At 47.3% G+C, this 18,330-nt stretch overlaps 1 protein-coding gene across 22 annotated transcripts in view; it reads right to left on the reverse strand.

Annotated features, from left to right (window-relative positions):
- The window catches only part of TACC2 (transforming acidic coiled-coil containing protein 2), a 234,787-nt gene that overhangs the window by 185,451 nt on the left and 31,006 nt on the right, over positions 1-18,330 (reverse strand). For 20 of the 22 annotated variants that reach the window (XM_027529360.1, XM_027529359.1, XM_027529358.1 and 17 more), the window contains exons 3-4: positions 16,958-17,017; positions 3,877-3,989 (exon numbers count right to left, since the gene is read on the reverse strand). In XM_027529360.1, the coding sequence (XP_027385161.1) occupies positions 3,877-3,989; positions 16,958-17,017 (173 nt within the window). The remainder of the gene's footprint in view (positions 1-3,876; positions 3,990-16,957; positions 17,018-18,330) is intronic. The other 2 variants (XM_027529339.1, XM_027529344.1) reach the window with 2 other exon arrangements.

An 18,330-nucleotide genomic window follows, 5' to 3' on the forward strand; every position in this document is an offset into this window, starting at 1 on the left:
TCAGAAATGCTCATTCTCAGGCCTAGCCCCAGACCTACTGAATCAGAATCTCTGGAGGATGGGCCCAGCAACCAGGCTATTAACCAGCCTTAAAGGTGATTCTGATGCCTGCTCACATTTGAGAGCCAAAGAAGAGCAGTTAAGACTGGTGGCTGTTGAGTTTCCACTCTCCTTTCAGGGACAAAGCGGTGCCAGAAGTTTACCCAGGAATTTCTTAGGGACCCTCCATGAGAAAGGTCAGTTATCTCTGAAATATTGCTTGGCGCCTGCCTCTGAGAATGAGCAAGTATGATGGTGAAGCACAGGAAATGGCCACTATCCAAGATCTTTCTTAACCTGCCAAAACTGTAGTTTCCTCTGGTGCAACCTAATGGCTTCACTATCTGGGGAAAGATTGTATCATAAGATCCATCATGTTGTGAGTGTTTAAAAGGCAAGGGTTCTTGGTACCCAAAGAGGGGAAGGGCTCCTAGAGACTGGATAGTGGAGCTGGAACCAGTCCAGATGCGTCTCCAGGGCAGCTGTGCTCGAGGGTGGACACTGACGAGCAGTAAGAGGAACAGCCTAGGGTTGTGCTCGCCGGGAGTGGGGATGGGCCTCATGCTCAAGAGCCCAGGGATTTAGGCAGGGCGGAGCACCTGGGAGGCTCCGCCCAGCCGCTGCACAGTTTGGCCAATGCAGGGCTAAGTTACAACAGCGACACCCTGTGACAACTGGAAAGCAAAGCAACTGAACTGCGGGGACTCCCTATTGGATGAAGATAGAACCTCTTTGGGGATGTATGAACCCGTTTTTATGTATTCAGAGGATAGAAGAGCTTCCAGGGGGATACAATGGACTTTCTACCACTAGGGCTTGGATGGCATAGTGCTCCAAGCCTCAGTTTCCTCCTCTGGAGAGTAGAGATGACGGCTTGTGCAGAAGGACAAATCTTTGGCTATATATATATATATACAGCAAGCAGGACCTTAGTTCTCTGGACCAGGAATTGAACCCATGCTCCCTGAAAGGGAAGCACAGAGTCCTAACCACTGGGAAACCAGGGAATTCCTTTTCCCCTCTCACTAATCATTGGCAATATTAATGTATGCCTTCCTCCTCATATTCTCTTGCCTTCAGGCCCAGCAGGGCCACTGCAGCCCTTTCTGTGTTTTCCAAGTAGAAAGTAGAAATAGTTTGAGGTCACTGGCATTTTCTATCTTTTGTAAAAATCTGTAGTGTGTCCTTCGAAGAAAAAGTGCTGGCTATCCGTTGAGGGAAAAGGAGAAGATAAATGCATTCAAGAACGATGAGGAGAGAGCAGGGGAAGGTCACGGGAAGTAGGGAATCTCGGGAATCTCCCAGCCTCCCTCCCTGCTTCCTGACTGTGCCCTCAGGTTCAAGATAAGATGAGCCCAGAATGCCGAAGGGAATGACCAGGGCTCCCAGCCTCACCAAAGATCCCCCTGTGCCAGGTGTATCGTGAAAGCAGCCGTCTTAGGGCCCGAGGGACAACAGGGCCTGAGCCAGTGGACATCTCAGTGATGATGGGGTGGGAGGAGACAGGTGACGGTCTCAGTAGATCAGGTTAGGAGAGGAGTTCCCAAGGACGATGACAGGGGCATTCCCACCAGCCTAGTGGAGTAAGGGCTCAATTGGAAATGAATTCATTTAAAGAAAAAAAAAAAAATTTGTCTTGTATGCGTAGAGCATTTGGCATAGTTTTTGGTGCCCCATCTGCAAAATGAACGTCAAATGCTAGGGTGATCATTGTTGTAGATGCCAAGGGTGGCATGCCTCACTGAAGCATCGCACGGGGAACTTGGGTTCACACTCTCTTCCTGTAAACATCCTGTTTCCCGGCCGCTTCTTGCTAGTTTCCGAGTTAGTGCAGAGCCCTGCGCGATAGACGTGGGCACATTCATGGAGGGGAATCATGTTTTTAATTGTGAACAGAAAGTTGCTCTTTTTGAGCTTGCTCTTAGAAGGCACCTCTTATGTTCAATTTGCATGCCAATTAGAGACAATTCGTCTTCAAGGCAAAGTTAATTGACTAAAGCTGAGGAACAAGAAAAGAAAGACCTTTGAGCTGCTATTCCTCCCCAGTCCAGCTGGGACACAGGCCTCCCCAGGTAGTTCCCAAACCTCTCAAAAAATCCCAGAACCACATGAAGATGGAGACAGAAGAGCTGGACGTTGAGTATCCAGTTGGAAGGAGTGACTTCCCTTGTGTAGGATTCCAGATCATTCGATTCATGATCACGGGAAGCCAATCTAAACTATCACCCAGTCAATTTAGAGCCAAATATTAAACCCTTTGTCCTGATTTTTAAAAAAAAAAGTTCATGAAGGCGGAACAGCCATGGAACTCTGGGAGGTAAAGGAGGCTCCCATTTTGCAAAGAACTGAGATCAAAGGTGCCATTCAAGTTCATGCCTCTCTCAGCAAAAAAAGAAACCTCTGCCCCATATGATCATCATTTCCCTAAAGAAATCCAATGTTTATGCAAGACATTCAAAGTGCCTTCTCCTCAAACCGCATAATCAGTTCTTCAGTTGCTAAGTCGTGTCCCACTCTGTTGCGATCCAGGGGACTGGGTAACCAAAGCCACCCAGAAAATAACACCAGAAGGCATGGAAATTCCGGCCACCAGGGGCCGCTCTTACTCACCCAGGACCTTCCATGCTGCTGCTGCTGCTAAGTCGCTTCAGTCGTGTCGGACTCTGTGCGACCCCAGAGATGGCAGCCCACCAGGCTCCCCCGTCCCTGGGATTCTCCAGGCAAGAACACTGGAGTGGGTTGCCATTTCCTTCTCCAATGCAGGAAAGTGAAAAGTGAAAGTGAAGTCGCTCAGTCGTGTTCGACTCTTAGCGACCCCATGGACTCCAGCCCACCAGGCTCCTCTGTCCATGGGATTTTCCAGGCAAGAGTACTGGAGTGGGGTGCCATTGCCTTCTCCCAGGACCTTCCATAGTTCAAAGCCAAAGCAAAACATGCTGCTAAAACGCTTCAAGTGAAAAGGGATTGCAAAGCTTTTGAAACCCAAAGTCAGTGACAGGGACTTGGTGGTGGGTGGCGGGGTGGTGACGGACGGGGGACAGTGTGTATCACTCAGTTTTGCATTTTTGGTCCTTGCAGCTTTTGTTCATTTGTTCCTTTAAGGTCTGTAACTACAGCGTCCCAGAAGCTGGGCTTCAATTTGTTAAGGAAGGTTTTTCTAACCAGACCATATGTTGAACTCACAATTATTCATTGCTTCCAGTGTCCTGACTTGTGTCTGTTCTGGGGACAGAACATTCACGTCTGCCCACCCTCTACTTCTGAATGATTCCAAACCTGTGGGTCCTGAACAGTAGCCCCAACGGGGAAATCAGGACCCAACTGCGGGCCACATTGATAAACCACAGACGAGTGGGCCGCGCCTGCACTGGCCGTGTTCCGCTGTGGCACGGCAGCCTTGCTGATTTCTGAAATGCATCCACCAGCCTCCCTGGGACTGGATGATTGCTCTTTGACTCCTCTGTCTCACCCTCCGGAAGCCCACATTGACTTCTGTCTTGGAATCCAGACTCCAGCTTTGCCACCAATTAGCCACACCCTCCTAAGGCCCTTGGCAGCCTTGATCTGTTTTATTGTAAGTTCTGAGAATGAGGATAAAAGACCTGGAATGCTGTGGCATGAAAGCCTATCATTATTATGCATCTCTGGGCAGGAAAATATTAATTTTCCAATCAGGCAGGTCTAGGCAAATCACACTGCTTGGAACATCTCACCACCGACGACTACATCACGGATTTTAGGATAAAATTCCCGAAGCAAACGGAGCAAAACAAACGCTGAGCAGGCCAAGAGCTGGCCACGCCTCGGGCTGGGTCACGCCTCTGGACCTGGTCCTACCTGGGCTGGTCTCCTGGGTCCGTGCCTTCGGGTGCCTCCTCGGGCTTCCTTTCTACTCTCTGACTGTTCCCAGGTGGTTGCACAGATCCTGGACTTCGCGCCAAAGAAGTCTTCTGGAGCACAAGAAAGAGACATTGGAAAGGAAATCAAGTAGGAGTCTTTGAAAACACAGAGACTTTATCAATAGGTCACTGATCACAACACTGAAGAGCCAGGGGTGTTTTGGTTTGTTCGTTGTTTGGCTTTACCGTCCATCTGAGCATTGACGGTGCTAGGCGCTGAGCGAGGCTTTGGAGGCACACGGTGAGCAAAGCCCTGCTCTCACCTAATGGAGGAGAAACACAGCAAACCAGCGATTTGAGCTGAGTCGCTGACTGTTTCAGTAAAGGAACATACTGGGGACACCCATCGCACTTTGGGGGCCATCTGCTTCTGAAGAAAGTGGGGTACTGAATCTAAGATCTCCGTGCATCTTGTCTGTGGCCTCACCTCAATGAAAATACACTTCCTGCCCCTGCCCCATGGTTTGCACGCTGGAATTCAGCTGGAAACCAGAAAAAAATACTGAAGGGAGAAAATGAGGAGGAACCCTGGGGCCACTCACTGAGGTCTCAACCATTCTAAGAGTTGGTCATCATTTCTTAAATGGCACAATAAACTTGTCTGCTGTTCACACGATTTTTCAAACCAAAATGCAAACATTTAAAGCACAGTCAAAACGTCAAATCATAGGACAGAAAGAGATGAGATGTTTTAAAAACTCAATTTAAATGATGCTCATTTAAGTCTGATACAAATATCAGAAATGGGGGAAAGGACTTCTAGGAATCCCCAGCAGTATTCCTCAAAGCAGTGGTTGTCTTCTTTTTTTTAAACAACTTTTTAAGTATTTATTTTGGTTTTTGGTTGCACTGAGAGGCTTGTGGGATCTTACTTCCCCGGAGAACTGAATCCATGTCTCCTGCAGTGGGAATTGAACCCATGTCTCCTGCAGTGGAAGCACAGAGTTTTAACCACTAGACCACCAGGGAAGTCCCCAGTGGCTGTCTTTTGTCTTCGCAGCGGGGTTCCTGAACCCCCGCTCCCCGAAACAACACACACACTTTCCTTTGGGGCCAGATCTGCCTCTTCTAAAGAACTGCTCTTCTGTCCGTCTGTCCCTAAGTTTCTCAGGGAAACGTCAGTCCTAGAGCCCCTCACCCCTGCCTATCCGAATATGCACAAAACTCAGCTTAAGGCAGGTCCTTCCTCAAGACTCCCCAGAGAAGCAGAGGAAGGGTAAGCTGGCCGCTGGCTCTGTTAGAATATGAACGCAAGAGTTCCTGGCAGTCTGTCTCTGGCCACTGTGGAGGAAGGCAGGCTGCAGGAGAGAGTACAGGCTCAGCAGGTAGAGAAAAGCCAAGACGGAATGTTTCCCCATCTGGTCTATTTCACTGAGTGGTCGGCTGCTTGTATTCACCCCATTGTGTCCAGAGGTGAAGTATAAAAGATGCTTCAGCTCTCGAGAGCTCAAACTTTCCAGTGCTAAATAGGAATACTACAGTTCGAAAAATCTTCATTCACTCTTGCTGAGACAGAATGAAGGGAAAGAACACAATAATAATAACAGCACCTGTGTACTGAGCATTGACTAAGTGCCAGGCACTGGGCCAGCAGCTTGGCTTCCAGTCTTCACCTCAGCCTTACGAGGAAGATGCTATGTGTGTCTCTGGGGATTTTGTTGTTGTTATTTTAAAAATTTAATGGTAAATCTCATGTATGGTAAATCTGACATACATATACTATCTCTAGATAGCTAGTGGAAGGTGCTGCTTGGCACAGGGAGCTCAGCTCGGTGCTCTGGGATGACCCCAAGGAGTGAGGCGGGGGTGGGAAGGAGGCTCAAGAGGGGTCGCAAAGAGTCGGACACGACTGGGCGACTGAACAACAAATATACCCATAGAGCTGACTCATGCTGCGGTACAACAGAAACCAACACCACACTGTAAAACAACCATACTTCAACTAAAAATAAAAAATTAACAGTAAATCTTCTTATGGGCTTATTTTTGATTTATCATCCCATTACTCAAATTTCTACATGAAGCCACTCCAGACAAAAATTTGAAGTATTTTGAGCTGTATTATCAACACTCATGTCGCTATCTTAAAACAGGGGTTTTAAGAGGTTATGTATCTGGCCAAGATCACACAGCAGGGGAATCTGGTGAACCCGATCCTCTCTGATCCCAAAGCCAGGGAGAGGCATCTCAGTGGAGGTGGGGAGCTGGGGTCGATTCCTCACCTAAGAGGGGAACTGTGGACCCCAGGCTGGCTTGACCTCCATGCTGGCTGACCCATCCCTGCTCTGTCCTGTGGACCTCAGTCTTCTGATCTGTGAGTCCTGGACAGAAATCACTCTCTAGAGCAGTATCAACACAATACAAACTTCCAGTCACAATAAATTCCAACTCCAAAGTGTCCCTGACTCTTCTGATGAAGGCTCTTTATTCCATCTTACTACCTTTGGGTGCCTGCTTTACAATTTTTACTATGATGACTCCAGAATCATAATACAGAGTGAATGACATTTTCATATCAGGGTCCTGAATTTTTAAAACTCTAACCCAATTCCTGCTTGTCTAACTGTCATACAGGTCTCAGCTCCAAATACCTTCTGCAGCCAGGTTTCCCTTTCAATCACCACATTATCTGCAAATAATTGAACAGATAAATCTCCTGCTTTTTATTCCATGATCAAGGGTAATTTAAAGTAATTCTGGAAAGACACTGATGTATCTAACAGCTCAGACAGATGCAAATAACAGAAGAATCAGGAGGCAGAGCTCTGCTCTCACCAAAGGTGGGGAGGGGACCACGTGCTGAATTTCCTCTGGCAAAGGAAATATGACAAGGCCTCAGATTTGTCTTCAGAGAATAAAAGAGGGTAGACCTTTATCACTTTTCAGCCGCACCTGTCCTCCTAATAGAAAGCGAATCTGTAAAAAGAACAGCAGTTCTCTCCAGCGAAAACAGACCTGGATGGAGTCAAAATAAAGGCAGTTGTACCATCTATGGGGACAGCACACTGCACTGGCAAAGTTATTTCACATTCTCTGATTCTTACAAAAATCCCTGTGTGCTAAGCAGGCAGGTAAAATGCTGTTTTCCACTTCTCAGAAGCAGAAGGTTGAGGAACTTTTGCCAGGGCTCCTGCCTTGAAGTCCAATACTCTTTCCACAGTAATAACACCCAATGCCTGCATCGCATATTTTTTGGTATAATAACCATAGCAGACATTATCATGAACACTTTCTATGTGCCACATACAGGGCTCCACTGATTTTTCAAGCTTGCTTTACATCACTTCTCTTTTACAAAAGGCCTGTACATGTTTTCCCGAAACCACAACTACTGGGTCCACGTGCTCCACCTACTGAAGTCCACATGCCACGCGCCTTCCGTGGAAGCCACACTCAACATCCCAGCATCACGTCGCCGCATCTCTGAACTGTGAGATGTGAGCACCTGTGAGCACTCTGTGAGCACCTGGGCTTTATCCAGTTTATTTTGCGCATCTATCAGCAAAAGATGTCCTAAGGTAATCACTTCTTCGCTTTAAGCCATATCAGCTTCCAAAAGCTTTCCTAGAAATGCTCCACATTCAGAAGGCGGACAACTGGGGTAGCCTGTACTATTTTTTTTTAAGTGTGTAACATATTTGAACTCATCCAGTTCTTACAACAACCCTATTTTACCACTAAGATCACCTAGCACAGAGAGGTTAAGCCACTTGCCCCAAACCACACGGTCTGGAAGCGGTGAAGCCAGGACTTGGACTCAGATGGTTTGGCGCCCCTGCCGCCCTGCCTTATGCCGCCTCACCAGGCAGTGGGAATAGTTGCCTATGACTCCCATCATCTTCCTGCCATGCTCCAAGGAACTAAACCAACCGGACATCTATGAACACTGTGGTACAGAGGCCTGGAGTCAATGCCCAGAATGGTCCCCTGGCACGGAGAGGCATTCCAGAAATACTTGTTGAATGTATGAAAAATAGATCATTCTTGTTTAGTCTGCTAGCCACCTGTGCAAATCGAGGGGTGCAAACTCGGTCTGTGGAGCTCTCACCTCTGCCTCATTGCCCGCAATGCCTCTGAGCTCTTCCCTACCCCGTCCCTCCTCCTCCCCACCCCCACCGCTCCCCATCCAGGCTCCCCATCCTAGCAACAGGACTAAGCCCTGTTGCTTACAGGATTCCTAGGGGTCTGCTGTGTCAACAGGCGTCACTACAAAACAGGATACGTTTCTAAAGTTACCCCTTACACTTCCAAACTACAGGCTGGGAAAAAAAAAAAAAAAACTGGCAATGCTCCACATGACAAACAGCCTTGTCAAGTTGCTTCTTCAAATCTTTCCTTTGCTGCCATTGCTTGAGTAAACAAACAGCCTTTCTTTGGCTCAGGAATACTCCAGAGCTCTGGGTTTATTTAAAAGCAGTCCATCTTCAAACAGTCACAACTTTCCAGTCCTAAAAAATACACTTTATCCAAAGCTAAAGTGCTTCCCTACTAAAAAAGAAAAATTCTCCTGACCTTACCTCTCAAATATGCTCCACCTCTCTGGACCACGGCTTACTGGTCATGCCAATAAAAAGGTTTAATTAACACGGTTAGATCATGACCAGGGTGTCTTGCCAAGTCGGCCCCTCTTGGAATGAGCTTCTGGGGAGCAGTGTGACTGCAGGTGAATGCTGGGAAGTAGACCAAAGGTCATCCCCATGGCATTAGGAATCGGATTTCAGAAACAACTGCCAGGCTGCCAAATATGGAGGGGGAACACATGTTCTGTGCGAGGGCCAGTGGGCCGCCCATCCTCCCTGTCAAGCGAGGGCAGAGGCTTAGACCGGTTCTGCTAGATCATCCCAACCATTCTTCACCTCTCTCTCTGTCAGGCCAAGAACGGGGAGGCCCCCAGGTGGAATTTTAGGCTTCCCCAAATGGAACGCTTTCTCATGAAACATGGTGAGACATGGTAGGATAAATGAACGAGCTTTGGAGTCAGAGAGAGCTGGGTTTGAACCCCAACTCTACCCTGAGAAGGTGGAGAAAATAAGAGAATCGAGTTTGCGTGGGGGTTTGGGTGATTCCATCCCATGTTCAGGAAGGGCTGAGTCTAGACTTCAGGTTGATACAGAAGATTTTAAAAGATAAGGCGTGGACCTCCCTGGTGGTCCAGTGGTTAAGAAGCTGCCTGTCAATGTGGGGATACGGGTTCGATCCCTGGTCCTGGAAGATTCCACAGGCTGCAGGGCAACTAAGCCCACGGGTCACCACTACGGAAGCCCACGTGCCCTGGAGCCTGGGCTTCGCAAGAGAAGCCACCGCAGAGAGAAGCCCTAGCACCACAAGTACAGACAGAGAGGACCCTCTGCTTGCCACAACTAGAGAAAAATCTGTGTGCAACAACGAATACCCAGTGCAGCCAAAAATAAATATATTTTTAAAAGATAGATGTATTATAAAAATATATATATATTTTAAAAGATATGGTGTAAGATACTAACTTTAGGGGAAGTTTAGGGAAAGAGTAAGGGAATTCTCTCTATTCTCTTTGCAATTTTTCTGTAAATCTGAAAATATTTCCAAATAAAACATTTAATTAGAATAAAAGAGTCATGGTTCCTACCCTCATGGAACTTACAGTTTAGTGAATGAACGAGAGATAACATTCAATGAATAATATCTGTCTTCCCTTCCTCAAAATTTTTGGCATCAAAAGTGGTAAGAATTACCCCCCAAAGAACCCAGGAACCTCAAAGATGCCAGAGTTCACAAGTTCTGACATCTGGAGTCTGAGAGGAGAGGAAAACCTCTGGGACTTCAAAAAACTGCTCAATATTAATGTATTAATGTCTTGTCTGTGCTTAATATTTTAGTATCAATGTGATTTAAAGAGAGATACATAAGGTCAGAAAACTCAAATCATTTCACCCCAATCCCCGACCTGCCTGCCCCATGTGAGTGATGAGAGAACTTTGTCAATATGGCAAAAAAAAAAAAAAAAAAAACTGTCCAAATGGAGCAGAGTCCCTTTATTCAGAATTGGGGTTGTCAGATGGACTGTAATGTCCTGTGATTTTTTTTACATGATTGCACTTGAAATACAGATATAAATCTTATTTTTTGCTCCTCAGAATTTCTTTAATACATCTATTCATTTTCATGCTAAAGTAGCATGACGCTTGATTCAAGAATAAGGGTGGAACTGTTGGTGGAAATGTAAATTGATACAGCCACTGTGGAGAACAGTGGAGATTCCTTTAAAAACTAGGAATAAAACTACCACATGACCCAGCATTCAAAAAATAAGATCATGGCATTCGGTCCCATCACTTCATGGCAAACAGATGGGGAAACAATGACAGACTTTATTTTCTTGGGCTCCAAAATCACTGCAGATGGTGACTGCAGCCATGAAATTAAAAGACACTTGCTCCTTGGAAAGATAGCTATGACAAACCTAGATGACATATTAAAAAGCAGAGACATCTTTGCCGACTAAGATCTGTATAATCAAAGCTACAGTTTTTCCGGGAGTCGTGTATGGATGTGAGAGTTGGACCATATAGAAGGATGAGCACCCAAGAATTGATGCTTTTGAACTGTGTTGTTGGAGAAGACTCTTGGACTGCAAGGAGATCCAACCAGTCAATCCTAAAGGAAATCAACCCTGAATATTCATTGGAAGGACTAATGCTGAAGCTGAAACTCCAATACTCTGGCCACCTGATTTGAAGAACTGACTCATTGGAAAAGACCCTGATTTGGGGATAGATTGAAGGCAGGAGGAGAAGGGGACAACAGAGGATGAAATGGTTGCATTGCATCACCAACTCAATGGACATGAGTTTGAGTAAGCTCCAGGAGTTGGTGATGGACAGGGAAGCCCGGCATGCTGCAGTCCATGGGGTCACAAAGAGTCAGACACAACTTAGCAACTGAACTGAACTGATGACCCAGTAATCCTACTACTGGACATATACCCTGAGGAAACCATGACTGAAAAAGACACACGCACCCCATGTTCATCGCAGCACTGTTTATACTAGCTAGGACATGGAAGCAGCCTAGATGGCCATTGACAGATGAATGAATAAAGAAGTTGTGGTACATATATACAATGGAATATTATTCAGCCATAAAAAGGAATGCATTTGAGTCAGTTCTGAAGAGGTGGATGAACCTAGAGCCTATTATACAGAGTGAAGTAAGTTAGAAAGAGAAAACCAACTACTGTATATTAACTCATGTATATGGAGTCTAGAAAGAGGGTACCGATGAACCGATATGCAGGGCAGCAACAGAAATACAGACACAGGGAACAGATGTGGACACAGTGCAGGAAGCAGAGGATGGGATGAATTGAGAGAACAGCACTGAGACATATACATCACTATATGTCAAATAGATAGCCAGTGGGAATTTGCTGCATGACACAGGGAGCTCAAATCTGGTGCTCTGTGATAATGCAGAGGGGCGAGATGGGGTGGGAGGTGGGAGAGAGGTTCAAGAGGGAGGGGACATATGTATACCTGTGGCTGATTCATGTTGGTATATGGCAGAAACCAATGCAATATTGAAAAGCAATTATCCTCCGATTACCTTCTCCAGGGGATATTCCCAACCCAGGGATCGAACCCAGGTCTCCCACATTGCAGGTGGATTCTTTACCAGCTGAGCCACAGGGAAGCCCCCAATTAAAAATAAGTAAATTTTAAAAAGAATAAGGGTTCAAGAAAGCAACTATACTCCAATAAAAATAAAAGAAAAAAAGAACAAGGGTGCGGAAGCCAGGTCCAGCAGTTCAAAGCCCAACTATAGTGTATATTTAGCCGTAAGTCTTCTCTGCCTCTAGTATCATATCTGGAAAAGAGGGATCATATTTACAGAGTTGTTTCGAAGGTTAAATAAAATAATATGTGTGAAGCACCAGGTACAAGGCTAGATCATAGTAGACACTCATATACGTTAGTTATAATTATAAAGAAGAAACGGATTCAGAACTCATTAACTAGGAGCCCCAGTGCCTTTCTCAGCTTGGAGTTAAAACAGTAAGTCCTATCCTTCAGAAGCGGCATCCGGCCAAACGTGGAGCCATGCAGTTCACAAACTTTAATAATTACTGCAGCAAAAATTAGCACCAACCCTCTGGGCTGGGCCATCAGACGTCATACTAAACAAACTCTCTCCACTGTTACCAGCATTGCATTCATGCTGTTTAATTGTCTTTGTTCAATTTATTTCTCATTAAGCACACTTAAATCATCCCAGGTGCCCACTTACTGTCAGTAGACTATTAGAAGATGCTGTTCTGCCAATGCCATCATAATGCTGAATACCCTGGGTTCCTCTGGAAATAAAGAGACACCCTCCAAGCTGAACTTGGGATCCCAGGCATTTGTAGATTTAAACAACATATGCACATACTTGTGTGCCTGTGTGCGTGCTCATTCACTAAGTCATGCCTGATTCTTTGTAACAACAAGGACAGTAGCCCACCAGGCTCCTCTGTCATGCGATTTCCCAGGCAAGAATACTGGAGTGGGTTGCTATTTCCTCTCCAAGGGATCTTTCCGAACCAGAGATCAAACCCTCATCTCCTGCCCTGGCAAGCAGATTCTTTACTATCTGAGCCACCAGGGACGCCTGTGCAGATACTTAGTGGCCATTTACCTAGAAGCAAAATAATCACCACACAGTGCCTGGGCCACAGCTGACCTCAGCCCGTGGAAGCATGCCCTGGGGTGCCTCGCATAGCACAGATTCTCTTGTCCTGGTACTCTGCTCCGTGGATGTCAGAGAATCTGAAGCCACCGTGCTGAGGTCGCTTTCAGGAATGAACCTCAGACCCAGCTGCCTCATGGGCCCTGAGCCAGAACCAGAAAGACCTGCCCCAGTGAGGGCTGGGCTGGGGAGGCCTGCGCGGTGACTTGCCCTCAAGCCTCCATACGCCGCTTTTTTCCTGCTCATCCTCCAGCACCCTAGAGTCTTCCGGGATGCCCAGGGCCAGCTCAGCTGTCCTTGCTCCCACCCTCTTGCTTCACAGCACTGACCACAGTTTCTATAGTGGAAAATCCTGTTTTTCAAACTACAGAAACATCCAAACAATGGAGCTGCTTTAAAAGAGCATTATTAATGATCATATTTTTTAAGTCAAGCCATAATATTAATAAAAAAAATAATAGGATTGACTGTCTTTCTTTTCCTCCCCATGCTTTCAGAGCCATAAACAGGTCCCATGACAGCCCCAAGGCCAAGAGGAAGTTCAAAAGTGGTAAAGCAGGGTGGGATGAGTGTTGCCCTTCTGCTCTGGAATCCATGTGCTCAGAGCTTAGGTGTCTCTGCAGGGCTCCCCAGAACCAGACACTCAGGAAAGAACACTGAATCACCGTCACGTCTGCTTTCAGGTGCTGGGGCTGTGGGCTGACGTGGCCCTTTTCTCACCATAAATCCTTCTGTGAGAGTCCTGATGCATGAAACCCCAGGAAGGGCTGTTGTATGGAAGCTACCCTCATTACCATACCACCTCCACCTCTGTTCCAAAGAGGACACGCCAGTTAGGACCCTGAGACTAACTGGTGTGTTGGTCAGCAGCTCAGGCTCAGGCCGCTCAGCTGCCCTTGGCTCAGTGTTAAGACTCTCTAGTGACCTCCCACTGCACTGTACCTTCCTGCCCCGGAGCCAGTCCCCCTTCACAGCCTTGGTTGGACATACGGCTTTCTTCTCATTCCCAGCCAACACGTCTGATGCCCACAGGAAGATGAGTCACCAGCAAGGAAAGGCCTATGAGTCACAGCTGTGCATTTTAGTAGCTGTGGTTGCTCTGGGCTTCCTGAGAGCAGTCCGCCTGCCAGGAGGTATCAGTGAATCAGTCAGCAGGAGGGAAGGAGTGGGAGTAACAAGTAGGACTCAGCATGCAGGAACAGGCATCCAGGAGGGGCTGAGTCTCCTCCAAGGTCAAAAGGTCTCAGTCACTAAGGAACCTTCAATAAATGGATGGAGTTGGTCCAGTCTGCGTGTGTGAATTTCCCCACCAATGACTTCTCTTCCCTTGCGAATACAGACAAGAAACCAAGGCCACACGACTAAATTTCAGAGTTTGAAGAGTGTTTGTGCTGATGAAGGAAGAAATAACTGTGCTCTTTGGCAGATTCTAGATGTAGGACAATTGTAATGTTATTAAACGACTTCTTAAGGTAAAACGGTGAATAATTAATTTGACACATCAGTTGCTTCCAAAAAATGCCAGTAGCAAAAAATCACTAAGCTAATTTGCTGGCCTTCTGCCAAGAGACTATGAAGAGAGGTCCTACGGTGGCTCGTACCTGGCTTCCCTCAGTGACTACCTGAAGGCCCAGGCTCCCCAGGTACCTGTTATCCCCCCAGCTTCCACGCTTGGTATACCTCGTGCCTCCTCTGACCTCATCTCCACCCCCTGCCCCACACTACATGCACCCCTTTCTCTGCATCCTTATCAGCCATCCCAGCTGTATCTGCTTTTGTCCTCTCTCCCCTAGTCCACACTGGTGGAAATGTCTCTCCTCTAAGCCCACTTCTGCTCCAGCCCCATCCCTCTCAAACATTCAAGGTCAGTCTTCTTTCTGTTGACCTTTCTCATCCATCCTCCACCGATCCCTGTCTCTCTTCCACAAGCCCACTGGCACACGGGCATCCAGTATCTCAGTCTTTAATTAAACCTTCCAGGCAACTTTCTCCACTAGCTACTGTCCCAATATTCTGCTCCTTTTCCTAGGAAAACCTCTTGGATGACCTACACACCTCTTTCCACTTCCTTATCTCCAACTCCCGCATCAGATCTCCCACCTGCAACCTGCATCCCTGTCCTCACTGGACCTGTGCCTGTCAAGGACCTGCAGGGCAATGTGAGGCTTTCCTCACACGGCCGACACATCGTCAGCTCAATGGACAGGTGTCTGCTCCTTGTTTGTCAGCAGCGTCCGATGCCACTATACCCTGTCTGCTCCTCGACATTCATGATCCCTTAGGTCCCTCGTTCTCCTTTGTGTTGAACCAGCTTCAACTCCTTCAAAAATCACGCCCACCCTGGTTCTCCCACTTCCCCCTGGGCTTATGTCTAAATGTTGGAGCATCTCCAATTAATCAAGTCCTTCACTCTCTCCCAGGGGCCTTCCCCGGTGACTCAACGGGTACAGAATCCACCTGCAATGCAAGAGACACAGGAGACTCGGGTTTCACCCTGGGTTAGGAAGATTCCCTGGAGGAGGAAATGGAAACCCACTCCATTATTCTTGCCTGGAGAATCCCATGGACAGAGGTCCAGTCGGATGGATTTAAATACCTGTGCTGATGACTGAAATATACATCTCAGGCCCCATCTCTTATGTACCCAAATGCCCACCAGATCTCTTCACTGTAGCTCCCAAGAGGCATTCAGGTTTTATGCCAGACCAGAACCTTTGATTTTCTCCCTTCTCCCTAAAACTTCCTCTCCTCCCATCCTCCCCATCTGAGGAAATGACATTCCCCTCTACCCAAAGGCTCAGGCCCAACACCTAGGGCTCCTTCTCGGTTCTGCTCTTTCCCCCACCCTCTAGGTTCGATCCCTCATTAAGCATTTCTCTCTGCCTTCAAAATACATCCCCTTCCAGGAACCCTCTTCCCTGATACCTCATTCCAGGCCATAATCATCTATCTTTTTGACCTCTAGATAACCTCTTAATCAATGCCCCTTCTCTACTCCTGCCTTCTGCCCCCTAAAGACCATGCCCAACATAGCAACCACAACTTCCTATTTAAAATCTCCAATCAGGAATTTCCCTGGTGGTCCAAGGCAGGGGGCCTGAGTTCAATCCCTGGTCAGGGAACTAGATCCCACATGCTGCAAGTAAGAGTTTGCATGCCACAACTAAGACCCCTCAGTGCAGCCAAATAAATTTTTAGAAATTAAAAAAATATGTATCTAATCAGTTCAAGTCATTCCTCCTCTGAAAACTCTCAGGGGCAGTTTCTCAGAGTAATCTGGGAAGCTGGGATTCTGGGCTAGTCCTAAGTTTGGCTTAAATAAAACTCTTTTCTTATTATTGATTATTTTCATCAATAGCACCAAGCAGAGCTTCTGGAAGCCACGCTTGGTGGGTGGAGCTACTCTTTCCTTAAGGCAAGGAACTCAGCACGTGGGTGACTAACACGCCTCCTCCTGGGTGTGGGGATGTCACAGCAGGCTACATTTTATCGCCTCACACTGACCACACCCATAAGCACACACCTACCTTGACGCTGTCTCCAGGAAGAATCCCCGTGAAAGGGAGGCAAAGCCCCCAATTTGCCCTCTTTCCCAGTGGATGGCAAACACTTCGGGAAGAGCTCAAACGAGGGGACTCAGCCAGCTGCATGATGCACACCCACACTGCAGGCGGTTGGGAAAGCAATATTCCTCAGGACAATTCAGCTTTGCCCACTGGTGGCAAAGGGCGGCCAGCACCCCATACTCAGCCTCCCTCCAGGATAAAGGAAATCAAAGCGGAAATGTTTGGAAGGGTCAGTATTGGCAGTTTCATTACCTTGAGAACATAAGCCATACTCAGCATCTCACAGCATAGCAACTGAGCCAGATCTTGGGTGTTGTTTAACGGCTAAGTCATGTCCGACTCTTTCGTGACCCCATGGACGGTAGCCCGTGAGGCTCCTCCGTCCATGCTATTTCCCAGGCAAGAATACTGGAGCGGGTTGCCATTTCCTCCTCCAAGGGATCTTCCTGACCCAGGGATCAAACCCAGGTCTCCTGCATTGGCAGGCAGGTTCTTTACCACTGAGCCACCAGGGAAGCCCAGATGTTTGGCAAGACACACCAAAATGTTAGTTTTAGAAATCCAAACATATATTACAGATATCAACTGTGTTTTATGACTAATCTGAGGTGGGCGGGAGGAGGCAGTGGGAGAAGGAAGAGGAGGAGAAAAACGAAAAACGCAAACAAACACAGCACGCCAAAAGTCTGCAACCAGTTAGAGGTTAGGAAGGGTCTCACAGCAAGCCACACAGAGCACGGCTCTCAGTACCTGCAGAGGCTCAGGGTTGGGAGGCCACAGGATGACGTTATTCAAGCCAGAGTCCTCTTGCTGAAAGCAAAGTGTCTTGCTGTTAGGATGGGCCACAGTGAATGGTAATCCTCCCAAGAACCAGAGAGAGACGCTACCTTGCTGGAGGCGCTCCCAACCTTGCCCACCGCTACCCAGGGGAAGTTAGACAACAGAAGGACCTGCAGCCCGAGGGTGTCTGAAGGAGGCAAGGACTAGGCAGGCCTAGGAAGACCCGTCTCTCATCCATTGCACTGGTGATGCTGCTGGTCCTTAATCTGTGAAGAGAGGTTCACCCGGACCTGCGTCTTTCCCTCCAGGAGTTCAATTGTAAGCAGGATACAGGCACCTCCAAGTGCATCTTCACAGAGAAAAAGCTTCTGAGAGAGAGGACTGCGAGCAAGGGTGGGATGGGAGAGGGTGTGGAGGCAGAAGAACTAGTTTGGAGGTGTTTGCAGTGACCCAGTTATGAGGATATACAGTTGTGACGACGGGAATGGAGAGGGAAAAGGGTGTTAGAAGGCAGGACTTCTAACATACTATATGGATGTATGACATTCATGATATGTATGTATATACATATACACACATGTATGTGTGATATACATATACATGATATACACGTATATATACATGCATACCTATATACACATGTATAGGTGTATATATACACCTATATATACATGTATTCTAACACATGGATCTATGCTACATTTTTTGTCTTTTGAGAAAGTGCTCTAAGCTATACTGATGGGACTATCATTGCCCTGGAACCACCTTTCCCCATCAGGCATGGGGACATGACTCAGGCTGTCTCACATTCCAGGACACAGCGATTGGTCCCAGCCGGAGAGGGATCAGGGCCCATCAGATTCCTTAGAGAGAGCTGATCAGAGGCTGGACCATTAGCTGGAAGAAGCGTGGAGCTGCCTATAGGGCTGGGGGCACCTCCCTGAGGACTAGGGCGTCAGAGAGGAAAATAGAGCAAAATCCAGAGAGGAGAGATCGCCAGTGACATCTTTTGAAGCCCAGTGACTACTGCAGCTAGACCCTCTCTAAGGACTTCTCGGTTCTTTAGGACAGATGAGCCCCTTCTCTGCATGTGGCCGCTGGAGATGGGCTTCTGTCTCTCACAACCCAAAACAGTCCTGATTAAACAGAAATTTGGAAAACTCAACAGCCCGCCCACTAATCAATCAATCAATCACAGGGTGATGTATTAAAGGTAGAGAATGGGGACGGGTGGAGTTAAAGGTGACTCCCAGGTTTCTGTCTTGAACGGTAGGATAGGTCATGGTACCCAAGAGAGAAAATGCGGAGGGGAGGATCAGGGAAGGAAGCCGAGCTCAGGTTTA

This window comes from Bos indicus x Bos taurus, chromosome 26, assembly GCF_003369695.1.
Source record: "Bos indicus x Bos taurus breed Angus x Brahman F1 hybrid chromosome 26, Bos_hybrid_MaternalHap_v2.0, whole genome shotgun sequence".
NCBI lineage: Eukaryota > Metazoa > Chordata > Mammalia > Artiodactyla > Bovidae > Bos > Bos indicus x Bos taurus.